Source organism: Pseudopodoces humilis, chromosome 5 (assembly GCF_049639895.1).
Source record: "Pseudopodoces humilis isolate 2021_Gansu_Grassland_sample_001 chromosome 5, ASM4963989v1, whole genome shotgun sequence".
In the NCBI taxonomy this organism is placed as follows: Eukaryota; Metazoa; Chordata; class Aves; order Passeriformes; family Paridae; genus Pseudopodoces; species Pseudopodoces humilis.
Window position 1 is genome coordinate 68,992,767 of NC_142204.1, and position 21,765 is coordinate 69,014,531.

A 21,765-nucleotide genomic window follows, 5' to 3' on the forward strand; every position below is an offset into this window, starting at 1 on the left:
TTCAGTGAATGGGACTGCCTTTAGCACAGCATCCCTTCAATTGCTGCTGAAACACAGGAATTGTGGTGGGAGGATGTGGCGGCTACTTGGCGGCACAGAACAGCACTGAGCTGTTTCTCCTCCATGAATTTGAAACTGCTTGGGGCATTTAGGTTGGCAGAACTCTATAACCCAACTGGAACCATGCCAGCAGGGTTCACATGCTGCTCTTGAAAAGTGAGCCACCGAGGCTTTAATCACCACAAGTGGCAAGGACTTAATTTTTCATCTCATTTGAAATATGCCAGGCTCAACAGCAGACTGAGCCTCTTACAAAGTTCCATCTATTAATCAACACTGTTTCCTGCTTCACTGGATTGCCTTGGATGTCTCCTGTTAGGAGTCCTGCAGCAGCCCTGCTCGGCTTAGCCTGTGACCTAGGAAAATCTTAGCACACAACGGCAGAGCACAGGAGACATTCCAACACACATGGCATATGGATCATTGATACTGCAAAATTCAACCTCCAGTTTCATCTGACATTCCTCACTTTCCACACCAGTGTGAACATCTTGCCTTTAGCCAGGCAACAGGGCTAGATTTTACGACCACAGCTGTATCCAGGCTTCCCATGTATGTATACATTGCACTAAGGGATCTAGGAGATGTGACGGGAGCTCATCTCAACAGAGATGGTCCAAAAATACCTGCAAGGAGCTCAGCTCAGTGAGCTCATGTCAGAAGGAATTTCTGTGTGAAGGAAAAACTCCCCTAAATAGATGTGCTCCTTGCAAAACTGAGGCTTTGAGGAAATTCAGTGTTTCAGCCTGAGTCACTGGCAATTCTAAACTGATTCTAAGCATAAACTGCACTCTGTGAAAATCAGCTTATCTAAGGGAAGTTTGTTATTTGCAATATCAGCATTAAGATATTATCACTTTTTAATTCTCACAAAGGTACTTTCCCCAAGAGTCCTAAAAAAATACACAATTGTGTCAATACATGCAATATTGTGACAAACCTTCACATGCTGGAGTTCATAAGTGTAACTGAACTATACAGCAACACCATGAAAATAAAATTCCACCATGTTTTTTCAGCTCATCATGACCAGTATGATTTAATACCATGGTTTTAAGGACTTTGGAAAGAAAAGTTAAGGTCTGATGCTACAGGAGGATAAACAGATGGCTAAATGTCACCAAAATCCAAAAAGATATTCACTTGTAATTCTAAAGCTTCTTAAAATCCCCCCAAAATATCCCAACCCAAGATCCCTGTCCAAGGATATTCAATTTAACTTTACCTTTTATATTAAAAGACCCCAAATAATATATGCACATTTTGATCACACTGAAAATATTCGTAGAATATTTTTTACACACCCCAATAAAAGGTAACTAAATGTAAACTTTGCTATGCTGAACATGTAAAGCCTGTAATACAGAAAATTAAAACTGCATGGTAAAAACCCATTGATTTCCTTTAAAACAGCAAAAGAAACAAGTTATTTCTGAAAGATTACAGATGAGGTATCACCTCCAGCAGTATTGTGATTTAAAAATACCCAGAGCAGAGAGAAAGCCTCGTGAGTGATTGTGTTAAAAAGTTTCCCATGCAAAACCAAATGCATCCTTGTTTCATATTTAATTTGCAATAGGATCCCCAGCAGCTGGGTTGTGAGAGCTGGTGCCTTGCTGCCTGCTGAGAAGGGCTCCACACGAAGGGAGCACATGATTGAAGCCTAAATCCTCAGAGCTGCACCTCAGCTCCCTTTAAAGTTAATCTGAACACACTGGACTCCAAAGGAAATGAGAAGTGAATTTCTCTCCCTTCCTATGGCACCAGGACTTCCTGTGTTTTAGCGATTGGTCAAGAACTATTATTTCCTCCATGCTATTCCCAATTGTGACTGTCAGACGTAATTAGTGTTGTCCGCACACAAGCGCAAACTATTTGTTTAAATAAGCCTGGAACCAAAGTCCCACATGCACAGAAACCCAGAGAAACGTGGAGAAACTCGGAGAATATTAGGATTCAAATATGCTGTGCCTGAACGAACATGCTGCTCTAAATATTTAGAAATGCAAAGTTCATTTGCTGAGATGAATATCCATAAAAATCTATGCAAGATAAGGGGTATTAAAATTATTCACTCTCCAGTTCAGGATGGATTATTTGGCCAATCTGTTAAGCTGTACATCTCAGACACCCAGAATCTGTACCATCCTCCTCCCCTCAGGGAAAAGAGCTCATAACGTTTGAAGAAAAGTATGCTCCATCCCAACCGTAGGAATACACATGAAACACAGAGTCTTCCTTTAACACAGCCCTTTGGAATGGGAAAGCAGCAGACATCAACAGTGAGAATGCAGAGGGCAAACAAGTTCACCAAAGAAAATAAATTAAGCAGAAGGTTGCAGATTGTAAAGTGGCCAGAAGAAAGGCCATTTAAGTTGTTATCGACCTCTTTCAAACACATGCATGCGGAGCTGAACTCTAGTTTATCTCTCCATATAAAATACCACCCCTGGCAGCGTGGCGTCATTGCTTATAACCATCACTAAATATTAATCTCAAACCAAGTTAGAGAAATTTGTGACTTACTGTGTTACCCACCTGAAGACCCATTGTTTTCAAGCCTTGGGCTAAGTACAAGCCAGATCCAGCCCTGCTCAAGTTTAACACTGCTCCTCAAAAACACAGGTATGCTATGGTAGGCTTTGCTTAACCGACCCAAACAATGCACATTTATACACAACGAGCACACAGGGTTACATTTTACCCAGTCACGCTGTTCAAAGAAACAGAATCCAAACCAGAGAAATAGAGAAAAATACCATCTTGTCAAGTCATCAGAACATCATTAATGTTTCTAATGAGTGCAATTACAAAAATGAAAGATTCCGAAAAAACACAGCTAAAGATGAACTTTAATTATCCAAGCATCTGGCTGCATGAACCAGGGTCATGTCTCCAAATGCCTTCACTTTTGAACTCTCCCTATTATCCATCCAACTTTGCATTTCTCCAAGTCTTGAAGAATTAACTGGAGTTGGCTACACACAAAAATGAGTTATCCCTTCCTAATGACTTACCCAGTCACTAGCACTCCCTTTAGCTGGGAGCTGGAGAAAACAGGAGCGTGTATCAAAGGTGAAGACTGGAAGAAGATGATCTCTAAGGTTCGTTTCAACCCTAATTCTAAAAAGACACTGAAGTCAAGAGCTGTATGGTAAAGTTAAAGGGCTTATCTGTGTGTGGCAAAAGACAAATAATTCAAATGAGCTTTCTTAGTCATAATTTTAAAAATTAGAAGGCAGAATTTCTTAATCTTAACGTGGACTGTACCACACACAGAAGTTTATAGTGAGTCATTCCCCTGATTAATGCAAGAGAGATACAGGGTCCCGTAATCCACTCATGATCTTTGTCTAGACAATGTTTTTTTCTGATGCTGAGATCAAGGTTAGGCTCAGCTACGCTTGAAAATGTGCACAAAACACCAAGCAATATCTATTCCCAAACAGCTCCCAGCATGAATATTTTTCACAGGAGGTTAAGAAACATCTCAGACGCTTCAGAGGTGTTAAACTGAGAAAAGTTACTCTCCAAGTAACAGTTCTCTGGGCAGTTGTGTTATTCAGAACAACTACCTGGAGGGCCAGCTCCTGAATTCCAGGTGTGAACCATTCCCTGTGTCCATGTAAATGCCACAGCTGCTAATAAGTAGCAGGAGGATGCTGGCATTGCTTAGGGCCACATGTCTCAAAATCAGACACACATATGAGGTCTCAACTGACAGGTTTTACTTCTACATCCTAGTACAAAATTAACGTTTGCTTGGACTGAGATATTTCTCCAGAAGTTTGGCACAAATTCCCATGCAGGGAGGTAGCAATCAAATTTGTGGCTTTGCTCCCAGTAGCTAAAATGATTTTTATTTGTTTTTTAAGTGCCAGGAATCACTAACATGTTCATTAAGTTAAAGCATCCTTGGTGGCAGAAGTCAGAGAAAGAAAGAAAAGCATTTGTTTAAAGAAAAATAGGAAACATTCCTGCATGAAAACACTGAATAATAATAAAGTTACATGGTCAGCCCTTAAAATAGGCCAGTTGTGCTTCTCTTTTACCCTGCTTAAAGAATCAGGCAGACTTTTCATTTCCCGCTCTCTTCCCTCAAGTCCCGAAAAATACTCAGGGCAGTTGGAGAAAGTTTGAAAGGCCCAAGAACAGTAACACCCAGCTATCAGACAATAACCTAATTTGAAACTTATGCTTTCAAAGGCACAAAGGTGTCTGATGATCCAGCTGAAATAAAATCCTCGAGCATAGCTGCAGTAGACAGTGCAGGAAGCAACACAGGCACTAAACAAAGTCACACATTGTCAGAAAAGGGAAAAAACTGATCTGACATGACGAGTCAAGACAAGTGACAAAAGTTTTGCTGAAAAAGGATCAGTAGGAAATTAAAATCATGACAGCATTTCTGTTCAAAATACACAAGACAATAGAATCCTTTTATCACAAAGTCCCATTTTCTCCTCCAGTTTTATTCGAACCAAAATTGCAATTTGCACATCACAATGCAGTGTAAGGATCCATGACTTTCATTCCCATTCCATGTAAATAATTTACTGCAAAAGGCTGGCTTTTATCAGGCAACTTCTGTGTTTTGCAGTTTTTATTTTTGAATCCTAAAGAATCACTAACTTGTAAGTTATCTAAACAGGTCTGAAAAACAGAAAAATCTTTGTGAGAAGGTTTTAAAAGAATGCTATCCCCTTGAAGTCACATTAGCTTCATTTCAATTGCTATATGCAGCAAATAGAACTAGATAGCTTAAGAAGCTAAACCAATAAATTTTCCCAATGCTGAATTTTTATAGTTAGTTTTACTACCTCTTTGCTATTACTAGTAAAAAAATGGAGGCAGTATCTTTATAAAATTTATTTTCTGATTTGCTTCATGTATAGCCAGGTTCCACCTGGTTTATTTATTTTAAAGGATAAAACACTTAAAATACCTCAACAAACAAAAACATGAAAATTCATCACAAGCCTCTCCTACAATTAAATAAAAACATTTTTAATCCACATCCTCCATTCCCCATCTCCAGCTGCCATTAAGTTTCTTAAAAAATAGCAAGAGTTTTATTTTTTTTTCCAAAGACATGACTTATTAGAAGCTAGGTACTAGTCCCCTAGACAATATAAAAATAGTGCATGTGTCTGTCTTCACAGTCTACAAATCCCATCTACGTGATTTAGTTCCTACCACAGATAAAATTTTACTATGGCACTTATTACATTGATTTTTTTTTCTCCAAGTGCTGCAAATTAACGAAGCTCTCCTGTGAAAATCTATTTAACTCCACATTAAAAAAACCCCCACAAACTTCATTAAATCCTTTTTTGCAGGATTTCACTGGAAATTGTGCTTTCGATTATGATACAACTCCTTAAGAAAAGGCAGAGATATAGTTGTCCTCCCAACTACAGCTTTATCAGCACGCCTTCCAGAAAAATTATTTTTCTGTCTAATGGCAAGATTTAAACCAGGCACATTTTCTGTACACTTTTTTTTGTTCCTGTCTCATATTTTCCTTTTTTTCTTTGAAACCTGCCTCTCCTATTGGCTCCTTCCCAATGCCTTTCTTCTGGCTGCATCTCAAGCTTGGCTGCTTTTCTCATTTTGTCTGTTTCTCCTGTTGCTCCTTCCTTGCTGGGCTGCTGCAGATGTGAGGATCCGTCCTCACAAAAGCAATCAGACTCTCAGTGCACTGCACACACAGGTAAAGGATGCCTGTGAGTATCAGCAACCAGGCACAGCGAGCAGCCAGGAGCAAAATCTTCACACTCTGGCAGGGCTTTAACTCTTCAGGCTGCTGGAATACACAGTACCTGTTTGTCGAGGAGTGGTGGTTTCCTAACCAGCTACACTGGAAAAGCTCTGTTGAAAAGATCATTGCTGTTTTAGAATCATTGGTGCAGCTGCTAGAGTGAGGGAGAGTTAGTCTGTAGGGTTAAACTAGAGCTGGGGCAAGGCAGAAAGGTCAAAAAATGACAACAGCAAGACCTGTGTTACCAAAATGGCAAAGTGATCCCCAAGATCCCTTTAAAAGCCCATCACATTCTGATTTACAAAGAGGGACTGACTTTGTTTAACCCTTGGAGAAACCAGAGACTGAAATCACTCTGGTCTGAGATCCATGATTTGCTACATTCCATTCTAGACCATGGCCACAGAACGCACTGCCAGCCTGACGGGGCAGTGACAATTTTAAAGTTCTGCTCTATTTCCCAGTGGAACTCAACACTAATGCTTTTCATCACCCTGATGCTTAATGCTTTATACAATTACAATTCTAGCATTGGTAGAACCTAGACACAAAAATGTGTTCTTTTGATTAGCACCTTGCTTCACCAGTACCCCCAATTCTCATCAATTCAAATGAGATTTGCAGCAGCTACCACAGCATTAAAAAAACTAGAGATGTGCTGAGGTGAGCTGCAATTTGACAGCTGGGTTTCCACGCTTCCAGGTGGCTGGATGCATCAGGTTTTGGTAGGTAATAGGTCCTAACATCACATCAACAGCAAAGAGGGGAAAAGGCAGGACTGTAAGAAGATCAGCAATTTTATGCTTTGATCTGACAGTGAAATAAAATGCTCTGACAGAAAAGGCTACAAATATATCTGAATTTGTAAACTGTGCCAAGAACTTGTCCTGACTCAATGATCAGAAATACAATGACAGTGCTTGAGCATACATTACCAGGAATGAAAGACAACAAAATTTAATGCCTGGTAAAAATTACATCTGTTCCCACACCGTTTTTAAGGAGAAGGAGCTGAACCTCTAGGAGTGGGAGTGAAGTGGTTTGAAGCAGAGGACAGAAAAAAATGCAGCTGGAATCGCAGAGGAAGTCTGACTCTCTAAAAGCAACCCTTCTCCCCACAAAACATCTAAACTAGTGGGAAGAGACTCTCACGTTTTCTCCCTCATATCCTGCTGCCATGCACCTGCACAATTAGAGTGTAAGAGAGGAGTAAGTGTCGAATGTAAATACCACAGACTGTGAACAGTATTGCACACACAAAACCAATGTGCTTTCTTCAGTTTTACAGACAGAAAAGCAGGGATGGACTGCCTGTGACTTCAAAAAATCACAAAAAGAGAGCAGTTGGCATGAAATGGTGATATAAAAAATAAAAAGTATTATTATTGTTGTTACTATTATTATTATTATTAGTATTATTATTTTTAATGAAATTATAACAAGAGGCAGCAAGTACAGGTTGAGATTAATTCCAGGAAGCTTAAAAATAAGGATACTGTGGCACATGAAGATTCACAACGCACTTTTCTTTGTTTTATTCATGGAGAATGGTACATGTTCTTACAACACTAGGACTCTCAACATTATCACAAAATGTAATAGTGATTATTATTAGCTGTGGAGAAGTATCTGGGCTTTCTGAGCTGGCCTAGTTTCAGCACATACGGTTTTGCTTCAAATGTAATCAACAAATTCTATGAAGTTGATTTATTATTGCAAAATGTATGTTCTCTTGCATTAAAGCACAAGAAATAAAGCATGACCATCATGTTTTGTAACTAATTTATTTTTTTCTCCTTTTTTAATCTGTCTTACAACTTTACCATGACATTTTAGTGACAACAGTGCTAAACTAACTCAAAAACAAAAAGGAGAGTAATTAAAAATAGGCAGACAGCGAACATCATGATACATTGCCATAAAATTATCCCTTCAGTGTCCTTTGTAAAAATTTTGCTAAAAATCCAACATTTTCCATGGCAATACTGAGTCAGATTGTTTTATAATATGTAGAATTATATATGCAGATCCTCACTGCACAAGCATTTGGTTAAAGCTTGCACTCCACATTTAAGGCAAGGAAACATTTTCTGCTTTCTTGGAACAAAATTTGTATCACAGAACTTCTGACTGACACAACTTACAGATCCTGAAAACTTATTTGTCTTTCTCCCTTTCCCCCACAACTTCAGGAATCACTCAGAGCTCTTTCAGAATTTCTTACTGTTGAGTACAATGAAAGAGATGGCTCCTCTCACACTGCAAGGGCTTTCTGCTCTTATGGATTTTCTGGCAGTGATAACCAAGATATCTCTGTGCTGCTGGGCAGCCTCTGCCTAGCCTGAACAACCACCAGTTCTGGAGTAAGTGGAAATAAGAAGTTGGTTACATGTGCAGAACTAAAGGACTTTTGGGAAGGAGGGCAGCAACACCTACTGGTCGTGGCGCAGACTGAACACTGCTTTGGTTTGGTTTTTAATTTGACAGTACTGAAAAGAGTTTTTTCTTACTAGAAGTTTTGGCTACATTATTGCTAAAATGTATTAGCACTCATAATTTCTGACCCCCTAACAGTAAATAAATATTCATAACTGAGCTGAGCTCTAGGCTTTGATATAAAATGCAACACAAGGAGTCCTGCTGATGATTCCTTAAAGTCACTGAAGGATTTACATCGCACACCCTAACGTGCACAAAGCCTTTCTCAATTTCTAATTATTGCCTACTCAAAGCAACTCAAATATTAGGGACTGAACAATCTGAGCAGTCTCATTTTTTTCCTACACTATAAAATACTGCAAAGTATTCAAATGGCTTCTGCAATTCTTCAGTATTTTTAACATGCATTCCTTTAATCTCCAAAAGTAAGTTTTTCTTCCAAATATTACTTGGAATAACATAGAACAAAACATATACAGCAGTTCTGTGATGCACCTCATCCCCTTCAAAAACGAACCACAGAGCATCAACACCATTTTCAGAAAACACTTAATTCAAAATTAAAATGTCCTCAGCTGTAAATTTTTTAAATCAACTATAACAAATCTGCATTCAGCAACTGTATTTAATGCTTCCTTTAAATTTCCATTTAAAAAATATTTTATTAATTTTTTCAAGTTGTGTGTATCTATAGGTGTGCTGATACACTACCCTTAGGCATCAGAAGTTTTCCTGGTTCTCATCCAACTTTGGAAATAATATCTTCTTGCTTCAGGTGTTAAAAGGATTCATACATTATTTATAAGGACTGCTAAAATCTAACTCCTGGATCTAACTTGCAAGAGAAAGAGTATAAAAAGTTACATATAGGAAAAAAACTAAAAAGCACAACTGTCCCCATTTCAATTTTTAGCCTCTCTTTGTATATCGTGTATTGTCAGGCTGAGTCTGAACTCTCCTCTCTCCCTCCCCATGCTCAGATATTTGTCTGCAGCTGTTTTGAGCCTCGCTGGATTTGACTTTTCTTTCATATTTTAGAGTATGATTTTCCAAAGGGAAAAAAAACCCAAAACAACTGCAACACTGCTGGGCAACTTGTTACACTTCAAAGACGCCAGATTTCTCTGACAGAATGGTGTTTGTTTACCTCCTGAAGAATCAGGCCAAAGCAAGTAGCCAGAACAGGGGAGCTAAAATCCCCATTCACTTCTCAAAGTCTTCTTCCTCAGTACTCTTCTTTTATATATGCCGTCTACACATTTGATATTTATATTTTGTTCTCCTCTTCCTGGTTTGAGAGAGTTCATTGTTAAATTTTTAGAACAATCTTTTTAACAAACTTCACAAGGGTGAGACTTCAGGATCTCCTTACTAATTTAAGAAAGTATTTCTGTTTTGAAAGCAGTTCAGTTTCCTGGGTTGTATTAAGGCAAGAAACAGTTCAGTGTTTCAATAGTAATATAGTTATCAATATAATAACATAAAAATTACATATTACTATAACAAAAATAGTTATCAATAGCAAGAAATGCTACTGATCTATAAAACACAACTAAAAGAAACAGAAAATTAAAGTCTACAGAGCCTCAGAAATACTCACCAGGATGAGTAAATCCTCACTTTGTTACTGGAATGAGCCTATTTGTTCAGAACACACCAGATCCCAGTACCTGTTCCTCACCACAATTTCACTTGCTCTAACTGGAGTACACAGCAACTGCATTTTTAGCTGAACATGATGTAAGAGAGCCTGAACATACACTTCCTACAGCTTGCTAAACTACTGGAATATTGCCCCATGCCACACTTGTAGCAGCACAGCAATGGATTTCTTTGCCCAACAAGGTCATGTTGCTTATATTCATCCTTACGCTGGGCAAGGTTTTTACACCTATTTCAACAAGCAGACTTTGAGACCTTCATTCTTAAAAAAAGAGCAATATGCACAATAGAGCATGATATCCCTTCTGTCCCCACACAATTCTAAATCAAGTGTCTTGTGCAGGTTGCACCTGTTCATTACACTCTTTTGGAAAATTAATTTCTTCTGTCTGGGATTTTTATGCCCACTACCTTACATATATTTATTTCCACACAAAGTACAGTTGTGTGCTGTTCACTATTCAAAGGGCAAGTCAAACTAGGTCATGTTTCTTAAAGGTTTATCTTATTAGCAATCAAGTCTCATATAGCTGAAAAATAGAGAAAACAAGTATGCTTTTTCCACTGCCACAGTGAAAATTCTCAGGTTATTTGAATCTCAAAGCACTTGTATAGTTGGTTTCATTGTTTCCTCAACTTTTGCCTCTGTGGGACAAGAAAAGGAAGGAGCAGCTGGATGATGAAACCCTAATCAATGTTAGCAAAGAGAATTAAAAGCCAGTACAATGCCTCTAAAATACTCTTCCATATTTTAAAGCTGAATTCATTTTAATTGGAAAAGGAGGTTTTTCTGTTTGGTTGGGTTTGGGTTTTTGGGTGAAATTTGTCACAAGTAAGGAGAAACAGCTATCAGGAGTAGGAAATGCTGTGCCAGTCTCACCAGCCTTCCTTCTACCTTTACCAAATTACAGAAGCCCTTGCAGGAGGCATAAGGGGGAGGCTAACACATAAAAGGTAATGCAGAGCATTCATTCCTATTGTCATCTCAAAACTTAAAATTTAGAATGCATTATTGAAACATGGGGTAACATGGTGAATTTTTGGCACGAGTTAATCTGGAAGGAAAGTAAGAACAGTGGAGAACAAACCTGCCACAGCACTGCTACCTGTTTTGCAACCCTGCTTGGGTAGCACCCCATGGGCCCTTCCTGTACCACTGCCACAGGGCAGCACAGCTTGAGCTGCTGGAGGATGCCCACAAATACCCAAATACACCAAAACTGAAAGCAAAGGATTGATTTCACACCTTCTTGAGAGGAGACAATAGGTGGCAGGTAATCAGGGATGTACTCCTTCCTCTCTTCTGCATCCTTACTTCCCAGCTGGGGGAACTGGAGGACATTGTTCTTGCTGACAGGGAACGAAGGGATTTGATGTGCAAAAGTGACAGGTTCAATATTGTGTATGTAATCTTCCAGCTCATGCAGGTTAACCCCCATAAGCTTGAAGGCATCGCCTACGTCATCCAAAATTGGATCTGTGCGGCCATCTGGAACAAAAAAAAAAACAGAAAAACAATATTTTCATACAAATCCAGGTTAAAAAATATTTTCATACAAATACAGGTTAAAAAATTCGACGTGAAGATGCTTCAAGATTACAGTTCCCCAGCTCACCACCAGTAGGAGTGATGGACTGACTATTCCACAGTTCCACCAGCTTACTTTCAGGAGGGTTTTGTTTTGAGCCATCACTTTATTTCAAATCATACCACTGAAGAAGTGCACTCCAGGAAGCAAATCAAGCCCAAATGAAGGAGCAACAGCAGGCAGCTTTACCTGGCAACAGTCAATTAACACCACACAACCCCATATGCAGAAAGCGTTCTTTATCAGTACGGAACAGATCAAACATTATTTCTCAACCTAGAAGAGCAACAATTTCATTTTTTTGAACTGACTGTAGTTTACAGAGAGAAAAGGAAAAAGAAGTCTCTTGATATAAAAAAAAAAAAACTTCACAAAGTATCTTTCCACCTGTAGATGAAATCTACAGGCTTCATAAACTATGAGCCACTTCATCTACTGGTTAGCTACTCCTGGATAAAAGAGAGGAATATTAAGTAGTGGTCTGATAAGGACAGAATATTTTATACTATACTCCAGAGGCTGATTTTTTGGGGTGAAACTTAAGTTTGATTCTACAGGAAAAATCTTATTTTCTTCATAAAAAGTACAGTGAAACCTCACTGGCCAGGCAGTCAGGATATTTATTTAATAAGATCTCCAAGAAAATAGTCCAACAGAGGATGCAGTTTGTGCTATACAATTAATTTGCATCAAAGCTTTAAATTACACTTGAAGAAGCCCAAGTACCTCAGTTTCCCTGGCTTGACAGAGGAAAATCCCTCAAAAGGCCTCCGGAGGGAGAACTGGGCACCTGGATTCGGGAGCCAAGGCACCACTTCGAGTCTCTTCCCAACTTTTCATAACAATAACCCAAAAACAATGCTGTAAACCCCAAACATGATTTTAAATGCAATAAAATTATATACTGAATTATTACAATTCTGTAGAATTGGCTTATGAAGATATAACATCCCTATATGATGATAAGCTGTGATTTACTTTAAAAAGTAATTATGGAAAAGCAGCCTGTGTTTATTGAAGGAACACAATGGCTATTGTGGAGCCCTGGCTCCAGAGAATGGGGGGATGCTCTTTTGTTTGTCCTTTAACCTAATCTCTTCTTGGTTTATCTTGAAGCTGAGGCAGCTGAGAGAGCTGGTTCTCACATCACTGCATGAATTCCAACCCCCAGCCAACTCACGCCTGCAGGTACGTTTAGAAAATGAGAATTTTGTTCTAGAATTTCCCTTCTTAAGTCTTGCAGTGAAGATAAGGATAATACTCAGATTATGGGGTTGATTCTCAGCTCTCCAACACCGGCCTCTTGTGTGACTCCGGGCAAGTCTTGCTTATGTTTTAATTCTTTCCACAGCTAAAAGAAAGATCAGACCAAGTTACTGCCAGTTTTACCCTCCTGTATTTGGAATGTGAACTCTGCAGGGTGAGAAGCACCTCAGAGTTTGTGTTTGTGTAATATACCTGGTACAAGTGCAATACCACTTTGCTCTGCAAACTCCAGACTTGCATGCACATAATTACATGAGGATATCAACACCACAGAGTAGTTATGAGACCCTTATACTTCTTTGGGGGGGGGAAGTGTATTTTATGCTTAAAAATTAAATTCAGATACCACTAAGAAATTTTGTGTTGTTGCTTCTAGTTGCTCTTCAGGCTATGAAGATACCTATGAACTCAATGAAGCATTTTCTAAGGTGTCACGATTTAACAGGTACAAGTTTGACAGACGGGTGAGAAGAAAAACTTGGGGAAAACTTTTCAAAGGTCTTTTCCTTGATCTGCACACAATCTTTTTAACCTCCAGAAAAGTGTGCTGACATGATAAGCAAGTGATAAATGCTAAAAAGGAATTATTTCTACAAGTGCTTTTTAAGAACACTTGGAAAAGAAGTAGCTACTAAGTGTAACTGAAGCATGGAAATATTTAACAACTGTATCATGAAACAATTACGTGTGTTAGAAAGTGGGTTCAAAAGGTGACCAAAAAAACCCCAAAGAAGATTCAATTTTCCCACAGCTTTGACATTTGCCTCCAAAGAGACAATGCCAAGTTTAAAGTTTGATTGAAAACTAAAAATAATGTTTAAACCTGCACATGTCAGAGGGATGAAAGGATAGAGCAGTTAACCCTTCTTTTCAGGACAGTGTCCTCAGTGATAAAAGTGTTTGAAAAAAGTATCAGATCTATATTCATATCTGTATTTAAAATCAAACCAGTTGGAAACTATCACAGCATAAAAATGCATTAAATGTATTTCTAGGTTATTCATCAAATAAAGACTATACACTTTTATTTCAACAGTTTAGCATTTCTCTTCACTCTCTGGCTTAATAAAAAAGTCAGTAAAATAGCAGAAGCCAGACACATGAAAGGGAATGCTGACAAACATGTAACACACTCTCTCCCGGTGTTTCATTTAATCTTAGGCTTCTTTCTGTGAGTAAAGGATGCCAAGAAAAAAAGTTAAATCTGTGCATACTGAACTTATCTCATTATTCTTCACATATCTGTGCTATCCTCAGTTTAAAAATTCAGATGCTGAAGCCTCCCAGTGAAATAATTAATCTAATGTCACACAGCAAGTCAGTGCCAGATCACAGACACTTCAGAGATTTGGTTTCCAGTCTCTTGCTGTTCTTTATACCACAACAGTTTAAATACTATCATTGTTCAGGGCTGGGAAGAGACGGAAGGAGGTGGGAATAGTTTATCCAGCAAGTTAGAACTCTCATCCCTTTACCTCATGAACAGTGAACTACAAAAATACCTTTCTCACAAGCTTTTAAGCTGCACTATCTCCCAGAATGGGAACTGTGCTCCAAAAGTGGTAAAGCTGTGGCAGCAGCAGAGCTAAATTAAGACCATTTGGTCTCAAAACAGCCCACTAGAAACCTGTGGGAATGGTCATGCAGCTACGATATTCTCAGCCTCCCTGGACATGAGAATAAGCACCAGGTGAGGAAGAATCTGTATGTGGAACTGCATCCCAAAAGAGTACTGGACTGAAATGATGGGCAGAGAGAATCCAGGCAGAGCAGAGTATTTGTGTGGAAATTTATCCAGCCCTCAGCCCCACTGCTCAGTATCACCTGCAGATCAATCAACCCATCCACAAGGAAAACCAAATCAAACACAAGAATGGAGCACTAAACTCTCATACAAACAAGGGTTTGGGCTGGGGGGAAAAGGATTTCTTAGAAGCTCTAAAGCCTAGCTATTTTTGCAAAAGTCACAAGAATTCCTCCAGAAAACAAGCTGGCCAGTGCTCATGTCATCCAAAGGCACTGTGAGGGGGTTGTGTGGAATTAGGGAACTGTCTTACTTGCCTTAAATTCAGTCTCAGGACCAGCTGATTCCCTTTTGCCAGACTCACCCCCATCACCTCCTCCTTCCTGGCCCAAAGTTCACATGAATGAGTGAAAATTTAACAGGCAAGTAAGTACAGAACAGAAAAGCCTTTAGTTTCATGCCAGGTCTCTTAAAAGAAGCAACTACAGTTCTGTAATAAATATACTGAGAAAAATTAATGAGTCACCACCCATGCTACATGTACACATGTTATAAATAGCTCAGCATTCCCCCTCATGGCTGCTGTAAAAGAGATTTTTTTTTTTTTTAGATTTTATTTTAACCAGCAAATTATTAGGTATAGCTCCTTGGTATTTTAATTACAGGCTCTATCACAGATTCCCTGTGCTCCAGCACGTCACACAAAGTTACTCCAGGATAAGTGTTTCAAGGAGACAACATAGCTTCCACCCAGCAAAATCGTAAGCATGCACAATAGGTTATTTAATAAGTATAAATGCCTTACTTAAGGCATCTTAAGTGGGGAAAAAGGAGTCCTATTAACGCAGTTACCAGTCAGGCAAAAGCATCTTCTTGCTATTGGTTCTCAGAGTCTGCTACTTCTCCCAGTAACTTCAGAAATGTCAAGCAAAAAAACACATTGTCCTTCTTTATATTATTAGCCAGTAAGAAGTTAGCTTAAAAACATCAACACTTAAGGTTATGAGGACATAAAATGTAGACTTATAATGAATGTTACAGGCCCAGGATAGATCCTTGTTACAAAGTCATTCAAGGACCAGCAGCAGGAATCAGCTCATTTAAACTGATCACCAAAATCTAATCCTTTGATACGGATTATTACTGTAGAGTGGTAAGAATGAAGTAACTAAAAAGAACAAAACCAAAGAAAACACATGAGGTAAATTTAACATTATAAAGAAAGAAAAAATTGGCTGATGTCAGGTGAATTCTCTCCTCTGTGGTAATTATCAGTGAAAATATTGGACTGCTGTTTGCATTCTCCCTTTGCTATAATGAAGGTTAAAGCAGAGACTGTGCAGACATTGGAGCAGCTTTGGAGCCAGTTCTGCCTTGGAAAACATTTTGCAATATCGGCAATTCTTCCTTCCAGTTATAATACCGTGTTCACCAGATCAGAACCTGCCTTTTAACAAAAATGCAGCTGCATTAATAATACCAATTTCAGTATGGTCATTAATATTTTTTTTATATGTATATATAATAAGTATGTAGTCCTGCAAGGAACAGGGACTTGGACTCAATGATCCATGTGGGTGCCTTCCAACTTGAGATATTCTACAATTCTATGTTTGCATAAAAATAATCTTCAAAAAAAGTAGTTAAACAATATGAAACTAAAGACGAACTTTTAAACTTTATTTCCTAACTGTTAGCAAATTTCAGGGGGGAAAAAAAAATAAATCACAGTATATCCAAGCTCAAGACTGAAAATTGAAAGAAAGCAGAGAATCCACCTCTGAATTCAAAAAGTTCATTATCCAGCTTATTACACTTCTAGTTGTACTAGCAGATAATCTAAATTTGTCCTGATGAAATATATCCAGGTGCCCTCAATGATAGAGTTAAATAGCTTCTATCTGACTGGTTTTTAGAGCAATGTAACAGAAAAATTATTTTGGGGGGGTGTGAACCAACGAGTCCCTTCCTCATCCCTCCCATGAACTGCACCACTCACATAAACAGACTGGAAACTGAACTGCCTTACTGGATGTGTTAAGAGGTAAAACAGGACATATTCTGCATGTCTATAACCCACCACCCCACAGCCAAGCTACATTAGCTAAATTCATGGCAAACAAAGCAGATTCTGATCTGCCCTCATGGACAGCTCCCCAGCATAAAAAAATCCAACCTATACCATTCCAGAGCAGGTAAATCAAAGCACCAGCTCTGCCACCCCTCTATCAAAGCACCTGAAATAGGAGAGCAAAACAAAGTGGCACCTAACAGGGAGCTTTTCCCTTTTCACCTCTCCTTAAAACCAACAACAACAATGCAGAACTCTGCTCTCAGAAACCACTCTACATCAGTTTGTTTTGTAGCCTGATACCTTAATTACATACTCCAACACTGGTTTTCAAATATTTAATTTCAATTTTAGGACAAAACAGCACACAGCTACTGAATAGAGCTGCTTTGACAAGCTTTCCACAAATGTGAGCAGCATAATATGGTGTACTTTAAGAGGAAAACCCTGATTTTCTCCCTGTAAGTTCAGCCTCTCCTCCACCCCCAACACAGCATTCAGAAGCATTTCACGGCGTCAAACACATCTCAAAACCGCTTTGCAAATCCTTTTGCCTTCTCTTTGCAGCCACAGAAGTTCCCATCAACTACAGCTACTGTAAATGCAAAGAAACAACAGCAGAAAAGTAATGAAAATCTTGAATGTAGCTCTCCTAATGGGATGTAACAGCTGGAACAAAGATCTAACCCAGCTGGGAGAGCCATAATTTTCTTCTGCAAGTGAGAGAACATGTGAGCAGCGATGACAGGCTTTTCACAGCAATACCACGGTGTCTCAACTACGTCAGAGTAAATCCATTCAGTTTGGAACACAAAGATTATGTCCCTCAGCTGACAGCCCTGCTAACTCAAACCCCACTGGTTTGACTCCGAGATAACGCCCTGACAATGAAGATGCTACAATTGGAATTTAATTAATTCTACTTATGCAAAACCATGGCAGAATTCAGCTCATTCATCCAGAGCTGGGTTTGTACAGTAACTTATTTTAGGAGCAAAAGGAAACAATTCTGAAATCGCAGGGAGATGTCAGCTCAATATTAAGATGTCGTTTTACAACCTTTTTAAAGAAAGAAATACAGGCATCGTTTTAAGAGAGGTGATACAAAAAATACCACATTACTGGCACAAACACAGCATATTCCCCTTCTCAAAGATAAACAAACAAACAAATCTAAAACCACCAAACACAGATTGTGATACTTGTGGTACCTCCTTCCCCACTCATAGAGGCAAAAAATGCCTTTCCCACTTTCAGTAAGCAAACCCAAAGCAAGAAAGGTGTATCTGAGCTCTACAAACCTCCAATCCTCAGCACCAAAAAAATTATTTGCATCATCTCTATGTCTTTTCCTCCCAGTCCTAAAAACACTGCAGCAGAAGCATCTTCCTCAAAATTTGTAATAACCCTATGAAAGAACAGCTCTGACCAAACCTAGATGAGCTTCTGTTTCACCTCGTCACTCCATCCTCCTAAACCCTCTATGTTGTCTGCTTTAATTGCTTTAAAGATAGTTTCTGTGTGGATTGGAATACAAACTTCACAGCTGCACTTGTACTGCTGGGATATATGGGTTAATATTGCACAGTCCCATTTCTAGACTAACTTGCTCTCAAATTTGGGGAAAGTTGTACAAGTAAACCTATACAATCTGAGAAATCCAGTTTGCAGCATACAGTCATTCCTAAGCTTGGTTACCCTGGCACTGTCAGACTTGATCTCAATTATTCCTGAAATGATGAAGCAGAGCCAGGACCATCACTCAGCTCATCACTTTGCTGCATGGGGGACCCCTGCAGCAGTGAGAAATTCCCTTCTTCAGAGAAGGGACACAACCTCCAGCAACAGCACTTTCAGGCTGTGGTTGCTCCTCTCCTGACCAAGCCACTCACACTGCACTTCCCAGCTCTGCACACTCTCCAAATTCACCTCTGCAGAGGAATCCAACACACTCAGACCTCATAGTTCCTTGGACCTTGATGCTGCATCCAATCCACCACCAGCTGACAGCAATATGTCTCCGATATTCCTCTCACCTGTGGCTATGACACTTCATTAGCACAATTCCCACAGCTTGGATAGTACTGGCAAACATTACCAGTGATGCATTTCAGGGCTGTGATCCCTGTTACCTCTCCAGTAATCTCCAGCAGGCCCAAGCATATTCTGTGAACTGGTGGTGGCTACAGCAGCCCCCAAATCCACCAGCACTTCAGGCAATCAGTTATCCATCCCAGCTTGAGCCCCTGCCAGACTCAACTGACCCCTGCCCCAGGGGCTCTCCAGGACTTTCCCCTCCACGAGTACAGGACACATGGAGCAGCAGCTGCCCACAATGCCACAGCTCTTCAGCATGCCAAAGGAAGGGGGAACATGTGCCTCTTGACACAGGAGACACAAGCTGCCCTGGTTTTCCAGGCACACAGCCTATATCCACCTCTCCAGGGTACCCTTGCTCCCCAAAGTCCCTCCACTATGGAGATCCCCCTTCAATTCCTTCCTACCACTCACAGATCCAGCAGGAGCACAGCAGCCCCATCTATGCACACAAATCTCTGCCACATGACACCCTCCCTGCCCCACATGTAGGGCAGCAAAGGCCTCCATACACACAGACTCATGACCCTCTAACCACTGAGAGCCTGAGCCTTGCTCCTCATTCCCCACATTTCCTGTGTTTAGACCTGGCAGTGATCCTGATAGCCTCCCTCTCCCCGAAGATTTGTCACCTTCCCACCCCTTCCCAACCCATCAGCCTCCTTTGCTGACATTCCCAGACCCAGCACACCCCTTACCATCCTCTCAGCCCCACTGGCGGCATTACTGGAGCAAGCAACTGGACATCCCATCCTCCAAAACCCCAAGTTCTGCAGGTACCAGCAGGACATCCAACCCCTCAGTACCTCCACCCAACTCACAATCTCAAGGGACACACAACTGCATCCTCTACTGTAGACCCAGACTCAGCAGTGGTGCTCACTTCTGACATCAACACCCACATTCCACACTCGTATGTGACCCAGACAGCAGTCCTTGGCACTGATTCCCAGGCCTCTCTTCTTTTTCTCCTACTTGCTGTAAACTCACCCCTTCCATGCTCCCACCCCAGCCCCACCTCACCCCTAATACAGTGAGGCCCTGGGCATCCTGCACCTCACCATCACCTCCAGCTCCTTCTGTACCGCTTCAATGGCAGTGTTGGCTAACTCCAGTCCCCCACATATCCAGTGAAACCTCTTCCTCTGCATCCACGTGAGGACACTCATACCTCATGCAAGCACACTAAATTATCCTCAGCCCCAACCCACCCCTTCTGCACTCCACAATTCCCATGTGCAGCCCTGCCACACTCCCACATTCTGTGCACTACAGCTCCACTTCGCCCCAAAAACATGTTTTTCTGTTTATGTTACAAAAACATGTTTAGTGTTAGTGCATCCCTGCATTCCTACATTCCCCATACACATGCTCCCAGCCCCACAGTACCACTGCTTCCCCTCTCTACACAAACATTCCCAGAGCACCCCAGCAACAGAACCTCCAAGCACACTACTCCCTCCCCATGCAGGAGGGAGTCCAAGCCTTTCACCATTCATCCTCAGCACTTCCCCTTATGACAGAACAGTGAACCCCCCACACACACCCCCACCTGCACTGGGCCCCCACAGCCCCCTCAGCACTGACTGCAGGGCACAAAAGATGACCCAAAAATGAGCCACGACAACACAGCACCACATCCTCCATGTACACATCCCACCAGTAAAAGGGGCTGGCTGCCCCTTCTCCCTCCAGTTCATCCCACTCCCAGATTCAGAATATCCCAGCAATGGGGCCAACAGTGCCCTCTCCCCCTCCTGTACTTGTGTCTCTCCCTCCCCAGCACGCTGCATGCTGTAGCCAGAGAGAGTGGGACAGCATCCCCATGTCCCCACACCCCAGACCCACTGCCACAGAGCCTCCTGTTCTCCAACTCCAGCCCCACAGCCCCAACTCCTCACCCACACCTAGACCCACTTCCCCACAGTCCTCCCTGGCACCAGGACCTCCTTGACCCAGCACTGCCCCACGGCTTCCCTCCCCGTCCTCTCAGTCCTGTGTACCACTGCACAGCCCGGCTCCCCTTCCCCACAGCTCCCAGCACATGGGCTGATCTTCCTCAAACCCACACCTCACGCTCACTGACCCAAAGACCCCAGCACTGCCCAAATCCCACCTCCCTGCACTCTTCTGCCCTGCCCAAATGACCACAGCTCCGTGACCCTGCCCTGCCAAGCACCCTCAGCTCCTGGCACTGCCTGACAAGCAGCAGCTTCCAGCTGCCATCCCCACACCTCCACAAAGATACCCCACAGCCTTCCCCCACAGATCTCCACTCAGGGTCCCCTGTGCTACCCAAACCCACCTCCCTGTACCCCCCTGCCCTGTCCCCCAGACCCCTGCCCAAATCCCACCTCTCCGTGCCCCCCTGTCCTGCCCCCCAGACCCCAGCACTGCCCCAAACCATTTCCTCGTGCCCCCCTGTCCTGCCCAAATCCCACCTCCCCGTGCTCCTGCCCTGCTCCAGCAGTGCCCAGCGCCGTTTCCTTGGCGGGATGGCCGAGACTGGCAGGGCTCACGGAGCTCACTCAGTCCGGACCCTGCTCAAGCAGGGCCACTCACAGTGGCCTCCGAGGACCGTGTCCAGCCGCAACCCCCCCAACCCGGCCCCAGCCCGCACTCACAGAGCTCGCAGTAGCGGTGGCAGCCCCGGCCCAGCCCCTGCAGGTACCGCTGCAGCACGTCGGTGAGGAGGTCGCAGGCCGATACCTGCACCGAGTCCCAGCCCAGGGCCTGGCAGATCTGCGCCACCGACACCCGCAGCAGCCAGCGGGAGTAGGTCTCGCACATCCCGCCGGGGCCGGGGGGCCGCGGGAGCTCTCACGCACCGCCCGCCACCGCCGCCATCGCTGCCGCCATCTTGGCGCCGCCCCGCCCCCGGCAGGCAGCGCCGCTCCAGCGCCGAGCGCATCGAGCGGGGCGGGGCGCGGAGCGCGGGAACCCGCCCGGAGCCCTCAGTGCCGCGTCCCGCTGCGCGGAGGGGACACGGCGGGGTCGGCGTCGTGTAAATACATCAGGATCAGCACCCCAGCTTCGCTAAATGTCTCCCACCACCTGAAGGGAGCTTACAGGAAGG

The 21,765-nt window shown here is 42.1% G+C and overlaps 1 protein-coding gene across 1 annotated transcript in view; it reads right to left on the reverse strand.

Moving 5' to 3' along the window:
* Window positions 1–21,552, reverse strand: part of TAF3 (TATA-box binding protein associated factor 3) — a 111,892-nt gene extending 90,340 nt beyond the window's left edge. Inside the window, exons 1-2 of the mRNA XM_005526065.3 lie at window positions 21,314–21,552; window positions 11,169–11,411 (exon numbers count right to left, since the gene is read on the reverse strand). Of these exons, the coding sequence (XP_005526122.2) occupies window positions 11,169–11,411; window positions 21,314–21,479 (409 nt within the window). The 5' untranslated portion in view covers window positions 21,480–21,552. The remainder of the gene's footprint in view (window positions 1–11,168; window positions 11,412–21,313) is intronic.
* Between the last annotated feature and the right edge of the window lie 213 nt (window positions 21,553–21,765).